We start from the raw sequence: 21,317 nt of genomic DNA on the forward strand, positions 1-21,317 counted from the left end.
GTCTTCACATGGTGGTGGGGGCTGGGGGGACGAGAACAAGCTCTAAGGACCCTAATCCCATCATGGGCTCCCCACCTCATCTAAACCTAATTACCTCCCAATGACCCCGCCTCCAAATACCACCACACTGGACATTCGGGCTTCAACATATGAATTTGGTAGGGGGAGGGGGACACAATTCAGTCCATAGCAGGGAGTGAGGGGAGAAGACCACCTTCACCCTCACCTACTCACATTACAGAAACAGAAGGAAGCTTCGAGGTCTTCCATTTCTTTTGTGGGAAACAAGCACAGGAAGGAAACTGGCACCTCAAGCTGGCCCCGAGGGTCAGTGGAAAGGTCAGGACTAGAACCCGGGTCCCCTGATTCAGGACCTCATGCCCAGAGAGTGAGGTGCCCTCTAAATGAACGTCTCCGTTCACCTGTTTTTTTGGGTCGTCTGAGCAAAAGCCATTACAGAGTTAGCAAATGATTGGCTGCTGCTAGTTTTATTATAGGAAATGCCCGAAAATGGTGTAATTCCATCTCTGGGCCCTCGTTACCCTCTTGGCAGGCCACCTCCTGCTGGGTCGGTTTTAACAACCTCCTATGTGGAGCCGCAGACTCAGGATTGCCATCTGTCATCACCCAGAGGTGCGAGTCCGTGGAACGCATGAGCCTGGGATAGCTGTGCCGCAGACCCCCATGACTCACGGGGTGTGGGCTCCAGATGGGAGCGCAGCAGTTCGTCAGCACGTGGGGCGGCCACACGTGGGTCCCACACACCCCTGCTCTGTCCTCAAACCTGTAATCATCCTGATCACAGATTGTAGATCCCATTCAGGACAGGGGTTGAATGAAAGCTGTGGACCTGCCTCCCTTAAGGAGGAAAGAAAGGATTCTTCTCCTGGAGGGAAAATGTGTTCTTCATGCATCCTGAGATTTTCATACCTCCTTTCATCCGTTTCATTTAAGTGCTGGTTGCCAGTAGTTGGTCCTCACTCTCGTCTCTGCATTTGAGTCTGGGCACTTCCTTAAGCTCTTGGTCCGTTTGCTCTCATTCTCCACAGGTATTGACCCTGTACCTGCAGCGTTCTGGGCACGTCGTGCTGGGCACTGGGCCTCCCTGCCTGGGGTTGATGCCAGTTCCGTTTCTGCCCTGACAGGGTTTCAAGTTTCTCAGGGAAGAAAGAAATTAAAAATCTTTCATGTGATGTGGGAAGAAGAGGTGTGGCAGGAGCATGGGGCAGAGGGACCCTCAGCTAGTCCAGAGAAAGTTTCCTGAGAAAGAGGTGGTTGATCTGACATCTGGAGATTGAAGGAGTGAGCTAGCCAGAGATGGAGGGTATGATGGACTGAACGTTGGTGTCCTCCCAAATTCGTATGTTGACATCCTAATCCCCAAAGCTGATGATATTAGAAGGTGGGGCCTTGGGGTAATTAGGTCATGAGTGTGGGGCTCTCATGAATGGGTTTAGTGGCCTAATAAAGGAGATCCCACAGAACTCCCCCCACCAGTCCCTTCCACCATGTGAGGAGACAGGGAGAAGTCTCCAGCCTGGAAGAGGGTCCTCACCCAACCTTGCAGCCTCCAGAGCTGCGAGCTATAAATTTCTGCTGTTTACAAGTCACCCGTCTATGGTATTCTGTTATAGCAGCCAGAACAGCCTAAGACAGAGGAGGCAGAACTTCCCAGGCACAGGAAACAGCATGCAGAAGCCCAGAGAGTGAGTGCGCTGGGTGTTGAGATTTGAGCGCCAGAGGGCAGCAGGTGAGAACGGGACCTGGAGGGGCAGGCGGGACAGTTCACCTACAGCCTTGAGTTACATGAAACTGTTTGGAGGCCCAGCCTCCCTTGAGGAAACGATTTTCTTTTGTCTTCTGAGAATCTCCTAGCCTGAGTAGACTCTGCCGAGCTAGGATGGCCACCACAGGTGCCGCTGGATCAGGAAACATGAAGGTGGTAGATTTGTGGTCTAATCCCAGCTCGGCCCCCAGCACAGCTGACGCAGTTCACCTCTGCCGACTCAGAGACCTTGGGAAGGTCACTTCCCCTCTCTGGCCATCTGTTTCCTCAGCTCTAAAATAAAGGGTTGGATCAGTCAATCTACTGGGCCCCTTCCAGCCCAAAGACGAGGCTGGTGCCTGGCACAGAGCAAGCGCTCCAGAAACACTTGCTGAATGGATGAACTCCTTGCTGGGGTACCCACCATCCTCCCTGGGCTGAAGGCGCCCCATGATCGTGAGTCAGGGATGGTGGCTCCCGCTGCCTGTTAGGGAAACACTGAAGTACTTTCCTGCAGGGAAGTATCTGGCTCTGGGCGGAAGCTGACTCCAAGTTGGTTTCCAGACTTGGTTGAATAGGAAGCAGCTAGAACCTGTGGTCAGGAAATTGACGACAGTACACCTTGGGCATTTTCTAATTTACCACATATGGTTCCTTAACTTATGAGTGACCCAGAACATCCCGGATAGGCAGGAACTGGACATTTTGCTGAGCAAATATGAAGTGTTCACTCTGCAAGGCTGGTGTGGGGGAGAGAGTGAGGACCACCCAGCATCCACCCTCCACAGGGTTCTCACTTAAAACATCTGCACATGCAACTCTTTTTTAAAGATTTTATTTATTTATTTATTTGAGAGGGAGAGAAAGAGAGCACAAGCTGGGTCGGGGGCAGAGGGACAAGCAGACTCCCTGCTGAGTGTGGAGTCCGACATGGGGCTCCATCCCGGGACCCTGAGATCATGACCTGAGCTGAAGTCAGATGTTCAACCAACTGAGCCACCCAGGCGCCCCTGCACATGGAACTCTTGATGTTGGGGTCATGAGTTCAAGCCCCACATTGGGTGTAGAGATTACTTAAAAATAAAATTTTTAATGAAATGATAAAATAAAATCTTAGGGGCACCAGGCAGACTCAGTCAGTAGAGCATGTGACTCTTGATTTTGGGATCATGAGTTGAAGTCCCACGTTGGGTACAGAGATTACTCAAAAATAAAATCTTTTTTTTTTTTTTTTTTTTAAGTAGCCTCCACATCCAGCATAGAGCCCAATGCAGGGCTTGAACACATGACCCTGAGATCAAGACCTAAGCTGAGGTCAAGTCAGATGCTTAACTGACTGAGCCACCCAGGTGCCCCTGCCCAAATAAAATCTTTAATAAAATAAGAAAAATAAAGGGTGCCTGGGTGACTCAGATGGTTAAGCGTCTGCCTTCAGCTCAGGTCGTGATCTCTGGGTCCTGGGATTGAGCCCCGCACCAGGCTCCCTGCTCAGCAGGGAGTCTGCTTCTCCCTCTCCCTCTGCCTCTCTCCTGCTCATTCTCTCTCTCTCTCTCTCAAATGAATAAATAAAATCTTTTAAAAAAATAAAAATAAAAAAATAAAACATCTGCACAAAACCCCTAGGTAGAGGGTCCGGTTACCCTTAATTTTCAAAGTAGAAAACTGAGGAAATGTTTCCTTTTACTCACCAGATCCGGGGGTCCTGGGATTGAGTTCTATGTTGGGCTCCCCGCTCGGTGGGGAGCTTGTTGTGTATCAGGCATTACACTGGGCAATGCGAGATGCAGGAGGGAAGGGCAGGTCCAGTGAGTGTGTGGTCTCTTGATCAAAGCCCATGTGAGTGCAGCCCAGTGAGGATGCAGGTGAAGACCCAAACCAACACATGACTCCCTTTTCGGTGACAGCAGTGATATTATCAGAGGGGTGGATTCCAGCTGCTTTGAGGCCCCACGTGGGGAGGTGCAGGAAGACCTCAGGAGATGGGGGGGAGGGTGAAGAAGGACAAGCAGAGGAATGGCTGTGTAGACCACGGTGGTGGGAGGGCCCCTGGCTTGATATTGAGGTACGCACTGAAATACAGTGCTCAGAGCTGGGGGGAGGGTGGGCCAGATGAGGCTGCAGGGATTCTGTCTTTTCTGAAGACTCTGAGAATCTCAGGCAGAGGGAGGAAGGGATGTGAGAAGATATGCATTTTGGAAAGAGGACTTAGGACGAGGGGAGGGAATGGATTGGAGGGGGTAAAAGAGAGTGTGTGGAAACCAGTTAGTAGACGATGCAACAGCCCAAGAGAAAGACAGTGGTGTCTGGTTCTTGATGGTGGAGGCGCAGAGCATCTCACCGTTGGTAGTTTATTAGAATCACCTGTGGGGCTTTTAAAACAACCAGATGCCCCGGCGGTACCCTAGATCCCCTGAAGCCGAGACTATCTTACACTGATGTAAGCTCGTTAGAGGACAACTTGGAAATATTTATCAGCTTTTAAATGTTCGTGCCTTTTAACTAGGCATTTCTGCTTCTGGATATTTATCTTTCAAATATGCCTTCACATTGTATGTAAAACTATATGCACAAGAATATTCATACAATAATGTTCATAATAGTAGAAGACTAGGCACCACCTAAATGCCCGTCCAATAAAACACTGATTAAATGATGGTGCAGGCTTTGAAAGTAATGATGTAGAGTGTCAAAGGTGAGAGAGAAGCAAACTTTTCATTGTAAATCCTTTGTTCCCCATAAGAATTTTTATTTAAATTTTAGCTTATTTTTAGAATAGGTAAGGAGTTGAGGCGCCACAGTGGCTCAGTCAGTTAAGCACCTGACTCTTGATTTTGGCTCAGGTCATGATCTCAGGGTCATAAGATTGAGCCCCAAGATGGGCTCTGTGCTGCGCGTGGAACCGGCTTGAGTCTCTCTCTCCCTCTCCCCCGCCCCTCACCCCATGTGCACATGCTCTCTCTCTCTCTAAAAGAAAAAAAAAGGAATAAGTAAGGGGTTTACATGGTTTAAGAATCAAAACAATATGAAAAGACATACATTAAGAAGCTTTGCTCCCCCTATGGCCTCCCATCCCATTCCCTACCTCCCTTCCTATCAGTAGCCAGCCACCAGTGATGGCCACCAGTGATCCCCATCTCCTGCTAGTCACACACTTGTATAGTTCCCTCCTTCACTGTTGCTCTGTGTGACCGATAGCATATGGAAAGAACCATGGCCTGTCACTTCTCAAATTAAGTAATAAAAGACACTGTGGCTGCCATCTTCAGCACTCTCTCTCATTTCTTGGATCATTTGCTCTCGGGGAAGCCGTGTTGTAAGCTGCCCTGTGGAGAAGCCCACATGCTGAGGAACTGAAGCTTCCTCCAGCTAATAGCCAGTGAGGAACTGAGTGAGGCTGGCCAATAAAGACGTGAGTGAGCTCAGAAGTACATCCTTTAGCTCCAGTTGAGCCTCAAGATCACTGCAGTCCCAGCTGACAGCTTGACTACAGGCTCATGAGAGATCCTGAGTCAGAACTCCCCAGCTAAGCCACTCCTGGATTCCAGACCCCCAGAAACTGTGTGAGATAATAAATGTTGTTTTAAGCTGCTAGGTTTGGGGGTAACTTGTTACACAGCAACAGATAACTATACCATTTTCATTAGTTTACTATTTATCCTTCATGTTTCTTTATGTGAATAAGAGCAAATATAAATATACATTTTTATTTCCTCCCTTTTTTTACCTACACAAAAAATGATGTACTGTATATACCCCTAGTCTATGCCTTTTTTTTTCTTTTTTTTTTTTTGGTTGGATTTTTTTTTTTAATTTTATTATGTTATGTTAGTTCTATGCCTTTTTTTTTCTTCACTCAATGATACTTACTGGAGATTTCATATCTTTACATAGAGAATGTTCTCATTATTTTTACAGCTGCTTAATTCCCTTGTTGCTGGACACTTGGGTTGTTTCCCACTTGTCATTATTACAAACAGTGCTGCCGTGAATAACTTGAAAGTATATCCCTTCCTATGACACGAGGTACCTGTAGGAGAGAATTCCTGAAGTGAGGTTGCTGGGTCAAAGGTACATTTTGTAACTTTGGTAGATGTTGCCAGATACCCCTCCTTAGGGGAGATATGCCCTTTAATGTGTTTGAATTTTGAATCATCTGCCTGTTCTGCCTTTGAAAATATCTCTGCCGGTGATTCTAATACTCATGTGAGGTGGAGAACTCACCACTGCTCTACAGTCAACTGATTCGATGCTCTGAGGGAACAAGGAGGGAAAAGGTTAAAAATCAAACTCTCCACGTGCTTTAAAACATGCACCCAATTGGGGAACCTGGGTGGCTCAGTTGGTTAAGCAGCTGCCTTTGGCTCAGGTCATGATCCTGGGGTCCTGGGATTGAGCTCTACATCGGGCTCCCTGCTCGGTGGGGAGCCTGCTTCTCTCTCTCTCCCTCTGCCCCTCCCCCTGCTTTTGCTTGGACTCTCTCTCTCTCTGTCAAATAAATAAATAATCTTTAAAAAAAAGGCATGCACCTAATAAAATTTCAAACAGCTGCTAATGTGAACACTCAGGAGAACTCAGAAACTGGGCTGGGAGCTCCTGTGATAGTCTGTAGCCAAGGGTGACGTGAACAGTGGCTTTGGACTCAGCAGGCTCCTGATAAAGGAAAGCAGCACCCATCTGCCCGGTGCAGATGCAGACCACCATGGCTCAAGGACTGTGTGGGAAGACTCAGCCACTCTTCTCGATGACAGCCTGAGATGGAGCCAAGAAGATAGGACAGGGCATGGGGGAAAGAAAGGGTATGCTGGGTTATGGCTTGACAAGGCTGGCCGGAAAGAGTTATAGCTGTTTTATTATGTTGGAAAACGGAGTATTCTTAATATAAATTCATGGTGGGAAAAAAATGCTCACCTCCACAGCCAGCCAGCTGTCTCTATTATGGATCACTCAATTGTATTTCCACTCAGCACTACGTGAGGAACTACCCCAAGCCATTGGGGAATGTTCTGCGTTAATAATGAGTCTAGATTGTGTCCAGAGAAGTAAGTCATTTTCAGAGCAAACACGACAGGCCAACTCTGCTTTAATTCTCTTCTGCAGTTATAATTTTAGTTGACATAATATTTTCCCATTGTTCAAAGATTTTGGCAGCATGTCTGCCCAAAAGAAGATGGACAAAATTCCCTTCATGTTTGAAAGCTTACTTTATGATATAGCAATGTAATGTAATGTAGTTGGGGAAAATGTGGGATTTATTATCAGAAGATTACATTTTGAATCTGGTGCTATCACTTATTAGCAATTGATCTTGACGAGCCATTAACCTTCCCAAACCTTAGTCTCCCGGCTGGTAACTGAGAATAAGAACAACTGCCTTGACTACCCCACAGGGTTGTTCTCAGGACTCCCCTCCAGAAAGAAATACTGCAAAATGCCTTAGAAATAAGTGTGTGGTCTGGGCCTGATTATACAAGTGATTACTTCAGAGCCTTGATTTCATAACTTCAGTGCCTATCCATTGTAAAATTCTCCTTGATCTGAAATGATTGAGTTGACTTTCAGAATTGTGTATTGTTCTCATAGGACGTCACTTCCCCCCGTGTCTTCAGTATCAGGCTTTTAAAATGTCAGCTTGGTTTTCACAGAGTCACAAACAGAAGCTGCCCCAGCCCTGTGGATGGCAAAGCCCTTCTTTCTGCTCGTTCCTGAAACCTTGGTCATCCATGACTCTTCTCTCATATCCATAGGAAGATGGCCTCTTCGTATCAACCCATCAGCAAAGCTTGTAGGCTCTACCTTCAATATATAGCCAACAGTCTCACCACTTGTCACCATCCTGGTTGGGGCCACCAGGCTTATTGCAATAGATTTCTCCCAGCTCTCCATGCTCCATCCTCACCCACACCGAGTATGCCTTTTACGACAAAGCCAGTTCATGTGACCACACTGCTCAAAACCCCCCAGGGACCCTTCCTCATTCAGATCCCACTGCTGCCCGTGAAGCCCATAGGGTCTGCCCCTTGCTGGCCTCACTGGCCTCATCCCCTGCCAGGCTCGGGTTGCTTGGGTCCCACCTATCTCTTTGCCTTTCCTGAAATGTGCCACAAACGCTCCTATCTCTGTAGTTTGCAAATGCTGTTCTTTACCGAGGGTGCTGTTCCATCCAAATAACACACACTCACTAGTCTCTTCAGGGCTCTGTTCAGGGGCACTGTATCTGCCTGCAGCCTGTGAAACAAGCCCTCCCTGGCCCAGGCACATTCTCCCTCCCCTCTCCTGCTTGTCTCCACGGCACTTTCCCCATCTGACATACATATTTGTTTGTCTATTGTTTGTCTTCCCCCTTCTTCCCTCCCACACCTGCTGCCAAATGTAAGCTTCACAAAAGCAGAAACTGTGTCTTATTCATTGTTAAGTCCCCAGAGCCTAGAAGAGTACCTGACTCAGAGTAGGGACGCATGAAATAGTTGAGGACTGAATGAACAGATGAAAAATGGCTCACCTAAGTGTGACACGTACATGCCTACATAAGTAGATATGTAGATAAGATGATATTATAGTTATATGATAGCCAGTGAAAATGAACTTATTTTCTAATATTTATAGGCCATGTTATATCTCTCCTTTTATAAATTGTCTTTCATGCCTTTTGTGCATTTTCCCTATGGAAATGATTTTATTTTATGCACTCTTTATATATGAAGAATTTTTGCTCATAGACATATTTTCTGTTTTGAAATGTGCATTGTCGGATAAGACACTGCTTTAATTGAAGGTGTCTCAAATGTCTTTTAAGATGGAATAAGTTACTAAAAAAAGGATTGAATAAGTCAGTAATGTATGAACAGTTTCCTTCTTCTGTTTCTCTAATTCCAATTGGATTCCCAGAATTGGACTCCTGTGCCTTGGGGGACCATGGCTGTGAACATTCATGTGTAAGCAGTGAAGACTCCTTTGTGTGTCAGTGCTTTGAAGGGTATATACTCCGTGAAGACGGGAAAACCTGCAGGAGTAAGTTTTTACCGGGGTTGTCTCACGTGACTGTGTCTGATCTTTGCATGAATTCCACCATCCTGATCTCTGTTGAAATCAGTTACCCTCAAAAGCCACTGCCACACGACTATTAAATATAATGTGGGGTCCTGGATGGAATCAGAAAAATGACATCAGGTTAAAAACTAAGGAAATGTCAATAAACCAGGGACTTTAGTTGGTCTTAATGTATCAGTATTGGTCCATTAATTGTAACAAATGTATCACATTAACACAAGTTGCTAACTGGGTTTGAGGTTTATAGGAACTCTGTGCTATCTTCTCCATTTTTCTGTAAAGCTAAAACTTTTCTAAAAAATAAAGCCAGTTAAAAGAAAACAAACAAATGGGCAAATGAAGAAAGCCAATGCTAGAGCTACAACTGAAGTTGCTCATGTATGCCCTGTGGCAAGAAACAAGATTCTAGCAGCTTCTAGCCCTCCCATTTATTAGCTGGGCAAGTTGTTGGACTTCTCTGAGCCTCTGTTTATCTTTAATAATATTATTGTTGTTGTTCGTAGCACCAATCTCTCATAGAGACCACCTTATGATGAGCTCATGCTTATGTCTCAGACAGCAAAGCCTCTTAGATGGGGCCAAGATGCATCTCTGTTAATCAAAGGCGAGCATGCAACCCTGAGCAAATGATTTTCATCCCTATCAGTCATCTTTTCCTCCAGCTTCTCAAAGCACTTTGCAAAGAGCAACTTGTGCTGACACATTTGAATAAAAGACAGGTAATTGGAATTATGATTCTCATTTTTTCAGACAGACAGGAAAGGTAAGGCTCCAAGAGGTTAAGTCATTCTCCTAAGCCATATGTCAGGGACAAAGCCAAAATTAGATTTCAGTGCCACTAATCTAAATTGAGATTTAATCTTCTAAGTAATCATATCAGACCAACAGTGTTTCCTTTTGATATCAGAAACTGCATCTGCAGAAAGCCAACGATTGATTGCATTTAATGAGATAGTGAAGTAGGTGCTGGTGAGTGATGGTGAGGATGATAGTGAGAAAGTTTGAAGAGTTAACCTAAATTAGACCCACTGAACTTCATCCTCAATTTTACTTTCCTCCCATGGATCACTGAGCTCAAGGGGGCCTGGGGTCTGGTGGCTGAGATGGGTGGATCCTCCAAGGTGAAGCCCAGGGAAAATTTATGTTGGTGAAATTGCTTTGACTTGCTCTTCTGTCCTCAGGGAAAGATGTCTGCCAAACAGTCAACCATGGCTGTGAGCACATTTGCGTGAACAGTGATCAGTCATACATCTGCAAGTGCCTGGAAGGATTCCGGCTTGCCGAGGATAGGAAACGCTGCCGAAGTAAGTGGCCTCCAGTTAGAGATGAACTCTTCCATCTGTGGGACTCGGACCATTAGATGACTTCATTTAATATTTAAAATCTTCCCTTATAATCAATGTTACGATGACAAGTTCCTGCCTTGGGTGATCTGAAAGTGTTTGCGAGTGATCCGTACAGGAGACCCTTAGTTCTTCAGGATTTTCTAGTCAAGGTCCTGAGTTGTCAGGCTTTTTGCATCTCTCCATTTTCTCCCAGTTGCTGGCCCTTCCACAACCATTGTGTGGATGCCCAGAGCCTCACACAGAGCCTGGCTAATCATTGGACAGAATTAGAATCTCTGCCAGCAATCACTATGAGGATCAAAGGATAATTACAGTGCTTTTTCTTCTTGGAAGACCTTATAAGTAAGGGTAGGGTGGGAGGGGGACGAAGAGATTTTTCTATGGCTTTTATTTATCCACTTTCTCTATCGTTGCCTCTGTAGGTCCCTCAGAACAGATTCTGAGTTTACTTAGAAGGTGCATTAGGTTCCCCAGAGAAACAGAACCAATAGAGTGCATGTGTGTGTTTGTGTGCCTATATAAAGAGATAGACACAGAGATAGAGGCAGATGGACATAGAGAAAATCTGTAGGGCAGGCCAGCAGTCTGGAGACCCAGGAAGAGCTGATGTGGCAGCTCTTATCCAAAGGCAGTCCGGAAGCAGAATTCCTTCTTCCTTGGGGTGGTGGTGGAGGATTCAGTCTTCTTTCTCTTAAGGCCTCCAAGTGATTGGATGAGGCCAACTCTATGGAGTGTACTCTACTTTACTCAAAGTCTAATGTCTGAAATGTTAATCTCATCTAAAAAACACCTTCACTGCAGCATCTAGATTGGTGTTTGACCAAACAGCTAGGCACCATAGCCTAGGCAAGGTGACATATAACATTAACCATCACAGCACCGAAAAAAGAGCCAGACGGGACACATGAGCTTGGTGAAGTGGGTGTTAGAGGAGCACAGGGCAAGGATTTTTCTCCACTGGGAGATTCTGAGCTGTTAGTCCCTATTTGGGTATGCATATGGGGGGTGGTGTTGAAACGGTCTACTTGCTTTTGTTGATATCTGCTCCAGTGGACAGGATGGCTCTTTTTTCATTAAGGCAAAATCAGTTCAATTGCTTTTCAAGTTGATTTTGGGGAATTTCCTCACAGACTCCTTTGAGATAACTTGGGACATCCCACATGTCAACAAAGCTGGCTTGAGTGGAGTTCACTGTCTTCATTCCTCCACCAGGAAGAGGGGCTTCTGCCTTTAGCAAGATGTTCTGTTTGAACAGCTGAGCCCTGGGATGCCGATAGGACCCTGGCCTAACGCTGCAGATCTCCCTGCACAATCCTGTTTTGCCTTCACACTGCAGTGTCCCCTCAGTGGAGACCAGGTCTGCAGTTCTGCCCATTGTGTCTGCCAAGCTGTCTGTTCATGATTTTATTTCTATGAACACAAGTGTACACACGTGTGCCATTTATTCATGCAACATATTTTTTGCTCAGCAAAATGAGCTGTTGTACACCGGGCACAACATCTACCTCTGGAATTTGATTGCTAGATCAAATACCACCATCCCCACTTCTGGGGGCGGATCTGTAGTTACCAATCCCAATTTTATAGGAAGCTTCTCCTTCTAGGGAGCTAATGGCAGAAAAGAGCTGTAGGCTTTCATGTGATGGAGGAGGAGAACACAGGAGACACGTCTCTCAGCTGTGCCATCAACTTGCTGCATGACCTCAGGCGACTCCATGACACATTTTGAGTTTCTTCATGTATAAGCTGGGTATAATTATTCCTGCTTTCGTCTTCTCACAGGATGTTGTGAAGATTGGATGGCTGTAACTACTCTGAAGCATTTAAAGTACCTCACACATGAGAAGTGTTCATTAATTGAAACTGGAGTGTTTGAGATGTCTGTGGGAAAAAATCAGTAGCTTGGGAAAATCAAAACCCAAGGCAACATCAAATAATTCTAAAAATTAATAAGAAATACGGGATACCCGGTCATTCATCTTACCATTCAGGCTTGTGGGGGCTGGGGCTTTCTGAGAGGAGCTTCTCCCTTCCCATGCCCTGTCCTGAGTATTAGAATGAAAAAAAGGGCATATTATAAGAGAAAGTTTAAACAGAGATGTTTTTTTTTAAAAAATGGATTAATTCTTTGATCTGTCCTGACGTGACCATTTAGTCCAGCTCATTCCTGCATGGATGGAGTTGCTCATCTCCCTATATTTCCCTCAGGAAAGGATGTCTGCAAATCGACCTACCATGGCTGCGAACACATTTGTGTTAATCGTGGCAACTCCTACATCTGCAAATGTTCAGAGGGATTTGTTCTAGCTGAGGATGGAAGACGGTGCAAGAGTAAGTGATCTGAACTTGGCTTTCTGCTTGAATTTGATTTGGGAGCAATCGTTCTTTGGAGTATTTTCAGGAAACAAATCCCTCACCTCTGCTTCTTCCATAATGGAGCTTAACTGAGGCACCTGTGGAAAAACTTTTGGTTTTAGTTGAGAGTAAGTTCACTATCTGCCAAAAGGCTGGAGTGATCTTAGGCTGAATAAGCATATCTGGAATGAGAGAGGCAAGATTTGTGCTCTGCTCTGTACTGGGGAATTACATTCAGTTCTGGGCATTGCATTTTAGGAAGAAATAGATAGATCTAAGTTTATTTATTTATTTATTTTTAAAGATTTTATTTATTTGACAGAGAGAGACACAGCAAGAGAGGGAACACAAGCAGGGGGAGTGGGAGAGGGAGAAGCAGGCTTCCCGCAGAGCAGGGAGCCCGATGTGGGGCTCGATCCCAGGACCCTGGGATCATGACCTGAGCTGAAGGCAGACACTTAATGACTGAGCCACCCAGGCGCCCCTAGATCTAAGTTTAAGCATTAAAAAAAGCCCTTCAAAGTAGCAGAAAAAATCTTAAGAAAATTACTTTGTAATCTCAGAGTAGAGAAGACCTTTCTAAATAGGACATCAAACATAAAAACCATTTTTACTTTTATTTTTTTAAGATTTTATTTATTTATTTTGTCAGAGAGGGAGAGCAAGCGAGAAAGAGCACAAGCAGGGGGATCAGCAGGCAGAGGGAGAAGCAGGCTTCGCGCTGAGCAAGGAATGTGGGGCTCCATCCCAGGACTCTGGGATCGTGACCTGAGCCAAAGGCAGACGCTCAACCAACTGAGCCACCCAGGTGTCCTAAAGCCATTTTTAAAAAAGAGAAAATATATAGTGAGAGATTAAAGCTATGATATCTTTTTTTAAAACCTGTTATCAGAGATCAAAAAGGTTGATGATTCCTTATGTTGACAAAGTATATTGTAATAGGCAGTTATAAATGTATCCCTGGGTGTCTGAATCAGTACAACATTTAGGAGGGCAGTTTGGCAATATTTTAAAGGCAATTCCACTTCTATTTGTATTATATAAATATACGGATACACACATACATACATACATACATATATATCCTTTTGTGATGTTTAAATTCTGTTCCATGTGCATGCATTGTTTTTTAGAAAAAATATTTAAAGGAAAAGGATAATGACAAGCAAGATTCAGGAAGTTCAGTACGATGTCAAGTGAAAAATAAAGGAAGAAATTGGGGATCTTTGTAGAAAAAGACTTGAGGTACCATTCAAATACCAAAGTGACAGTCACTTCATTAGTGATTTATATGACACCCTGGGAAAGGAAGGAACAGTGGGGAGAAACTGCAGCTCAGCATGAGGACAAAGACACTTTCAGGGAAGCTGTGTGATTCGTTAGTTAAGATCATGAACTTCAGGTCAGACAGACCTGGACTTCAACCCCGATTCATACTACCTGTGTGAGTTTGGACAAATTATTTAACTCTCTGAGTCTCAGTTTCTTCATCTGTAATATGAGGATAACGCCTCACAGAATCGTCATGAGGAATAAAGGAGACCATGTATTTAAAGGGGCTTAGCCGAATGCTGGCACATCCCAACTGCTTGACAAATGGTAGCTCTTGTAACCACCAACAGCAGAGATGTCCAGAGATGGGGCTTTACTGGCGAGGTGATGAGCGCTCCATCAGGAGGGGCGTTCCGGGCCAGGCTGAATGGCTCCTGGGTAGGGGTATTATAAAGATGTAAGCAACAGGAGGGTGGTACTAATGACCTTTAAAGGTCTTATCCAACCCTGAAATTCTGGAACTCTGTGAAAATGAAGTTCTGAAGGCAAATCACAGACCCACTGCAGTCTCCTTAACTACAAAAAGAAAATGCCCAATAGAGTTGGAGCAACCCTCCTGCAAACAAGTTACCAGCAAGGGAGTTATCATTCTTCCTGAGTCTGAGAGCAGAAGTCTGGTCCTTCTTGTGCTGACGTTCTTCCACTCTCTCCAGCATCCTTATTCCCCCGAGAAGCCTTTTGTGCCTTTTGTGCCTCTCTCTGCTGTTCTGTTCTGTAAGAAAAGAGTGTGTGGGGAAGAGGAGAAAACAGACCTACTGCCGGACAATTATTCCAGTATTTCTGCAATCTGCTGGAGAGCCATGTGCATGCCGCCTGAGAGTCTTTTATTTTATTTTTTTGATTCAAGTACAGGCTTTGAATGTAAATGAGGCTCTGACTTGGCCTTTTCCTCTTTTGCTAATAAACAATCAATAAGTTGAATAACAGGAACAAGCACTTAATGGAGAGAGAGAAGAATTCAATCCCCCAACGAGACACACACACACACACACACACACGTTAGCATGTTATTTGGGGGCCACGCACAGAAATAATTTTGCTTTTGTGTGTCCTTACTTTCTTATATCATTGTGCACCACTTTCAAATATAAGACAGCTACTTGATATCTAAAAGAGAGCGTTATGTCACATACTGTAGACTGTTTGAAATGAGATCATTCATTTGGGAATCTACATTTTTTTTACACAGCCCTAAATAACGAAAAGTCTGTCCACACCCAGATTGCCTAAGTATTCGCACAGAGCCTTCCTGTCAGCTGTCTGAGTTGCCTGAAGAGCTTCCAAATAGATAAAGAATTCGCAGTGATGATTCATGTCTAAGCTTGAATAGGTCAGTGGGGTACTTACAGGTAGGCTACCCAAAGGACACCGAGTCCTTCACTTCTTCCGTCCACAAGCATTTATTGAACCACTCGTGTGTGCCAGGTCTGGGGGCACAGAGGCGAATGAGACGTGGTCCTTGCTGAGGAGGAACTAGCAGAGCAGAGAGACGGGCACGTAATCAGGTAGACGCGGTGTTGGGCTAACCGACTCCGCGGGGCTGGAAGCAACATCAAGTCAGGGATTTTGCCTTGGCCCCTATTGCAATCCTGCTGTATCTACTGCCTTGCATGAAGCAGGTGTTCCAGAAGCCAATTTTTGTCGAATAAATTAGCAGTTGTTAGGAGTACACAGAGAGTCACGAATACAAGATGGGTGACTAGGAAAGCTCTCTGGATGACTGAGCTGAATTTAAGAATTTCCTTCTCTGCCGTCTGTCCGAATGCCCCCACTGGGGTGATGGCACCCTCCTGGAGTGAAGTTGTAGGCATCTTTTGGGTGCTGTCAGGCCCTACAGGGTACTCTACACACAGTCCCTCGCAGACTTGGCTGTCAGTGACCCAGACTACAGTGTGGGCCTGGTTTCCCTGACAATCTGTACCTCTGTTGTGTGATTTTGCTTGTGAAAAAGACTTTTTATCGATTTAACAAGCCACCGAGAAAGGCAAATATGCAAATTATCGTGGCTCGTGACTCTCCCAACCCCTTCAGTCCATCCTGTGTATTCTCTAAAGAACCAAGGTGGTTTTCCAAAGTGGTTCTGCCTCCAACTGAAGCATACTTGTCTTCTACTTTAAGTGAGTTTTGGTCATTTGACCATCTCAACTTTCCTTTCCTTCCTATAGGATGCACCGAAGGCCCAATTGACCTGGTCTTTGTGATCGATGGATCCAAGAGCCTCGGAGAAGAGAATTTTGAGATTGTGAAGCAGTTTGTCACTGGCATTATAGATTCCTTGGCGGTTTCCCCCAAAGCTGCTCGAGTGGGGCTGCTCCAGTATTCCACGCAGGTCCGCACGGAGTTTACCCTGAGGAACTTCAACTCGGCCAAAGACATGAAAAAGGCCGTGGCCCACATGAAATACATTGGCAAGGGCTCCATGACGGGGCTGGCCCTGAAACACATGTTTGAGAGAAGTTTCACCCAAGTAGAAGGGGCCAGACCTCTCTCCACACGGGTGCCCAGAGTGGCCATCGTGTTCACGGATGGACGGGCTCAGGATGACGTCTCGGAGTGGGCCAGTAAAGCCCAGGCCAATGGTAATAAGGGATGGAGGTGTGGTGTACATCACTCTAGGGTCAGGTTTCTTAAACTCACTGGGTGGTCAGAGGTGGTCAGGCCATGGGTGAGTCTCTGAGCTTTGGGAGAGGCTGCCTGTCAAGCGCGGATACCCCTTTCCTGCACTGCCACCTAGAGGCCATAAAGGGCCCCGCGGGAGTTTCAGGCCCTGGGAGGGATGAGTCCCGGCGACTGCGCTGGTTGGTCGTCTACACCCCCCACACCTGCGATTTCCTGGCCAGCGTGTGACCTTCAGTGGAGAGGAGCGACTCTGCACGTGCTCTTTAACCACAGACGAAGACACAACCGTTCCCAAACACTGGTCTGGTTGCTTTCGGATGAGCTGAAGAGTTTGGTAAAAATAGATGCCTGGTGGGAAGAACTTTTACTGATACTTTTTTTTTTTTTTTTAAACCAGTGCTTCAGGTGAACACTCCGAAAGCGCAATAGCTTTATGATAGCGAATACCCTTGTGTTTGTAGGAGGCAAAACTTAGCTTTTGAGAAAGTCAAAATGTTGGAAGAGATTATGACTAAGTTGTTGCTCAGGAAAGCAAAGCCTGTTCTCTGAGGTTTTCCTGACTCGTGTATAATGTGGGGGAGGGGAGGACTGGAAGTTACTTTAGTTGTGCATAGATGCAGAGTGTGGCAGAGGAGCGTGGCCCTCAGAAAAGGAACCCAAAAGCTAGGATGGTTGGTAGAGCCTAGAGTAAGGCGAAGTGACTGGATTCCTTGGGGAAATGAGAAAACTTAAGGTTTTCAAGCAGTTTGCTTGAAAGCTACTTTCTTCAAGAACTTATTGAGGGTATTTTGCTTTAGCAAGTCTTAGGAGTGGGGAAAGGGTATGCAGACCAGGGCTTCGTCTAAGATGTTATGGGCCCAGTACCTAGACCAGGCCTGGCATGTAGTCCATGTGTGACTAATACTTGCTGAGTAAATGAACAAGGAGAGAAAGTACTAGCAATCCCATTAGTGAACTCCATTCCTCCTCCCAGAAAGGCTGGCTCACACTGACATTCATTGTTTGTGAAGGAGTCCATTTTACTGGTATGTTTACCTCATTATTGATACCTTTTTCTCTAGCCCAATAGAATAGTAGCCACAAAAGTGTCCTGTTCTGAATCCTCTGAGTGGACTGTAAAAATGGCTGCCATACCCAGTTCCTCTGCTTCCAAACCAGCTTGAGAGCTGACATCAAACCCATTAGCCCACCTAGCATGCATTTTTAAAGTGTACTGAGGGAAGTATCTTGTCTCCTTTTATTTGTTTCATTGAGATCGGTCTACCTTACTCTTCCCCCCATTCAGATTTCCACCAATCGCCCAAGGGCACGTGGTAGAAGAAACTGATGTTTATTTGGTTCCAAAATCAACAAAATTTACCTGAAGTGATATCCTCTGATGAATTTAATTACCCCTACGCATAACTAATATAATCTTAAAATAGTAGTTATCCTTTTTAGGAAGTTTGCATGAAGTCACTGGGCTCCCAGACAAAGATGTTGAACTTACCTATTGACCCTACACAGACTTAGAACAAGGCATAACTCTTGCCCCTTGGCTTAAAGAGCCATTTTTATGTGTATTTTTTAAATCCAGCCTAATGAATTAGCCAGAACAAGATATCAGTGCTAAAAAATGTTGAAAATGAGAATTTAAGTTCTTACTCTGTTTTACTTTCAAGCGAAGCATATATGGAGGAAGGGAGTCTAATGATTTCTGTTGTTTAGAAAAGCTTTTGGAGCAATTTCACATCTCTGTTGATATCTAAGGTTGGTACTTGAGTTTATTCTTTCTTTCTGACATGGGGGATTTCCAGTGGTCTGCAGATTTTCCTTTTCAGCTCAGCACGTCCTCATAAGGCTTTGTCCTTTCAAGACAAGTGGGTAGAATGCAGCTTCACCTGCACCCACCCCCCATCATTAAAGGTTCCTATCCTGTACCTTTGGGAAGTAGAAACTAGGTTAGAAGGTCATAAATTGACCTGCTTCTTAGAATTCTCCCAGAAGAGATTCCCATTTAGTAAGCAATAAGATGGTGCTTTTTTCTACTTTATCCCCAAGGCTAATTCAGGCAAAAGTTGAAGGTTTGTTCCATGACCTTGCCCAGAGCTGAGCAACAGGTTGGTGGTCTAGCTCCCAACCTCCCCCCCTAGATGCCTCACCTTCCCCTTATTGGAACCCCCTCTTTCGTTCATAGGGCCAAAATAAAAATGGTGGAAAGATAAAGGGAGGCTCACCTGGACCCCTCAAGTCACAGCACCTAACATCCACTTGGCTTTAGGTGCGGTTCACACAACTTCCAGACCCTGGGAACACAGCTCTAACTACCATGTTCTTCATTTGCTCTGCAATTTAGGCATAACTATGTATGCTGTTGGGGTAGGAAAAGCTATTGAGGAAGAACTACAAGAGATTGCCTCTGAGCCCACGGACAAGCATCTCTTCTATGCTGAAGACTTCAGCACGATGGGAGAGATAAGTGAAAAACTAAAGAAGGGCATATGTGAAGGTACCGTAGCTGACCTCGAGGAGAGCTCTTCACACAGGGCAGCATGAACCCTTGGATGAGAAATGCTCAACCTGTTCCCCCCAAGTGCTCAGGAAAGTGCCTCCCTGGTGTTCAGGGCCAGTAATACCTGGAAACACTATGCACAAAAAGGGGAACAGGAGAGAGAAAAGACGAAATTAACAGCTAGCATTGCATGAGCACTTACTCTGGGCCCGGCAGTGTGATAAAGATTCTGACACACCAGCATACTTAATCCCCACAAAACCCCTATAGAAACAATCATTTAACTAAGACACAAACATTACACATGTCACAGAGCTGAGGTGCAATTTCAGGAGATGCCTGTAATTGGAGGGGAAAGGGAGGGTAGTCCTTTCAAATGTAAGGAACGCCTGGCTGCAAGGAGTGCTTTGTTTACAGAACACAAGCCTGCCCTTTAGAATCTAGATTTTGTTCTGTCCCAGAGCTCTCCGTGCTAATCTCATTGGGCCAGGATGCTCACATAGAGCAGCTCTGCCCCGGCTCCCTACTCCTGTCCCAGGTTCAGTCACCAGTCAAACCCCAAGCGAAGTGATGTGTTTTACTCCTCTGAAGGAAAGAACAACAAGAGGGAGGGGGATGGGGAGGGAATGCCTTTCAAACTTCTAATGCGAGGAGAGATTTCACCTCTAGGCCGGTTCCTTCAAGCTGAAATGCCTCCTGGAGCTATTGTCCCTGCAGCTTTAGTCCTTGGTCAACGTGAACCTTTCTCCCACCCCACCTTCTAGGCATGACATTTAGGGGGGCATTCTTAACTAAGAGGCACTTAAAGGGTCCAGGTTTCTCTTACTAGAGAATGGCCCTAGAGTGGTCTTGGATTACCCTGGAAACCAGTTGCTTTTTTGAAACTGGTGTTACCAAATAAAACCGAAACACCCTGGGTGACAGCAGGTAGGTGGGGAGCTGGTCTGGGACGGGTTTCCTAAGGAACACACACACATGCAGACAACTATTGTTGGTCATCTTTTCCCTCTCAGCTCTGGAAGACTCTGATGGAAGTCAGGACTCCCCAGCAGGGGAACTGCCAAAGAGGGGCCACCAGCCAACAGGTAAAATTCTAAAAAGCCAACAAGTAACTTTTAAAAAGCCGTGTTTCTAGAACCTTTGGTGGATGCTTCCAGCATGGTTTCCCCCAGACAAAAGTCATAAAGAAGTGAAAGTCAGTAAGATTTGAATTATGTTAACTATGGCTTTTTTCCCTCAGATAGGAAACATTTACTCTATACTTTAAGCCATATTCGGTAATAGCCTCTCTCTACTGACAAGTCTTTTGCCACAGTATGTCCCAAAGTAAAGCTTGTACCACAGCTAGGAATACCAAGTACGTTACTCTGACCGCTGACGGCTTGTTATAAGCACAACTGTGTTAAGCAGGTTTGACTTCAGTTTTCTTTCTCTTTACAGAATCTGAGCCAGTCACCATAAATATCCGAGACCTACTTTCCTGTTCTAATTTTGCAGTGCAACACCGATATCTGTTTGAAGAAGACAATGTTTCACAGTCCACACAAAAACTTTTCCATTCAACAAAATCTTCAGGTAATTCCAAAGTCTTGCTACCAGGTGGCTCGATACCAGCCTCTTAGCTTGCCACCCAGACTCAGCTGCAAGGAGGAAAGGAAAGGAGGAAGTAGGAGATGGGAAAGGGGAAAAGAGAAGGGCTTAAGTGAAATGAGAACTAGAAAAATTAACTGAAAGAAACTGGAGTAGCCTTCCCTGCTACTTCCCTAACGGCAACTCTCAGTGTTGGAAGCCCATGCAGCCCTCTCCTGGAATTTACTGGATCTGGCTGCGTGGAAAAAGTTGAACATTTCTTTCATTTTGGTTTCTCCCCTATGCTGATTCAGTCTTATTATTATGCATCTGGGAAGTCTGGTGAGTTACAGAGGTGAGTGAACACTTCCCATGTGCTTTCTCAGGAAGTCCTTTGGAAGAAAAACACGATCAATGCAAATGTGAAAACCTTATCATGTTCCAGAACCTTGCAAATGAAGAAGTGAGAAAGTTAACACAACGCTATATCCTTTTCTAATACTATGCTTGTGTGTGTGATGTGAAGAATTTCACCGAACTTCACAAATAGTGTCCCTATGGGTATGTATTAAATGAAGTTATTTCCATAAAGCCAAGAGTAGTGAACTCCTAGAAAGGCTTTTTTCTTAAGCAACCTGCTAGGTGTTTGAAGGCCAAGGGCAAGCCAAGCTTCGTGGCAAGCTTGGGTCAAACACTTGGTTGCTCTCTGCTGTTCTAGGGGTTTAGCAGTGAGGCCAGCCAGTCAGTATGCAAAGTAAAGAGAAACAGATTTAAAATTTAACTCTCTCTCTGC

At 45.3% G+C, this 21,317-nt stretch overlaps 1 protein-coding gene across 3 annotated transcripts in view; it reads left to right on the forward strand.

Annotated features, from left to right (window-relative positions):
- MATN2 (matrilin 2) overlaps positions 1 to 21,317 on the forward strand; it is a 127,059-nt gene that overhangs the window by 103,385 nt on the left and 2,357 nt on the right. For 2 of the 3 annotated variants that reach the window (XM_035011587.1, XM_035011590.1), the window contains 8 exons: positions 8,651 to 8,773; positions 9,994 to 10,116; positions 12,367 to 12,489; positions 16,011 to 16,424; positions 18,800 to 18,952; positions 19,969 to 20,040; positions 20,396 to 20,530; positions 20,911 to 21,009. In XM_035011587.1, the coding sequence (XP_034867478.1) occupies positions 8,651 to 8,773; positions 9,994 to 10,116; positions 12,367 to 12,489; positions 16,011 to 16,424; positions 18,800 to 18,952; positions 19,969 to 20,040; positions 20,396 to 20,530; positions 20,911 to 21,009 (1,242 nt within the window). The remainder of the gene's footprint in view (positions 1 to 8,650; positions 8,774 to 9,993; positions 10,117 to 12,366; positions 12,490 to 16,010; positions 16,425 to 18,799; positions 18,953 to 19,968; positions 20,041 to 20,395; positions 20,531 to 20,910; positions 21,010 to 21,317) is intronic. The other variant, XM_035011588.1, reaches the window with a different exon arrangement.

The sequence above is a fragment of the Mirounga leonina genome, unplaced genomic scaffold (genome assembly GCF_011800145.1).
Source record: "Mirounga leonina isolate KUSES-001 unplaced genomic scaffold, KU_Mleo_1.0 Mir_165, whole genome shotgun sequence".
In the NCBI taxonomy this organism is placed as follows: Eukaryota; Metazoa; Chordata; class Mammalia; order Carnivora; family Phocidae; genus Mirounga; species Mirounga leonina.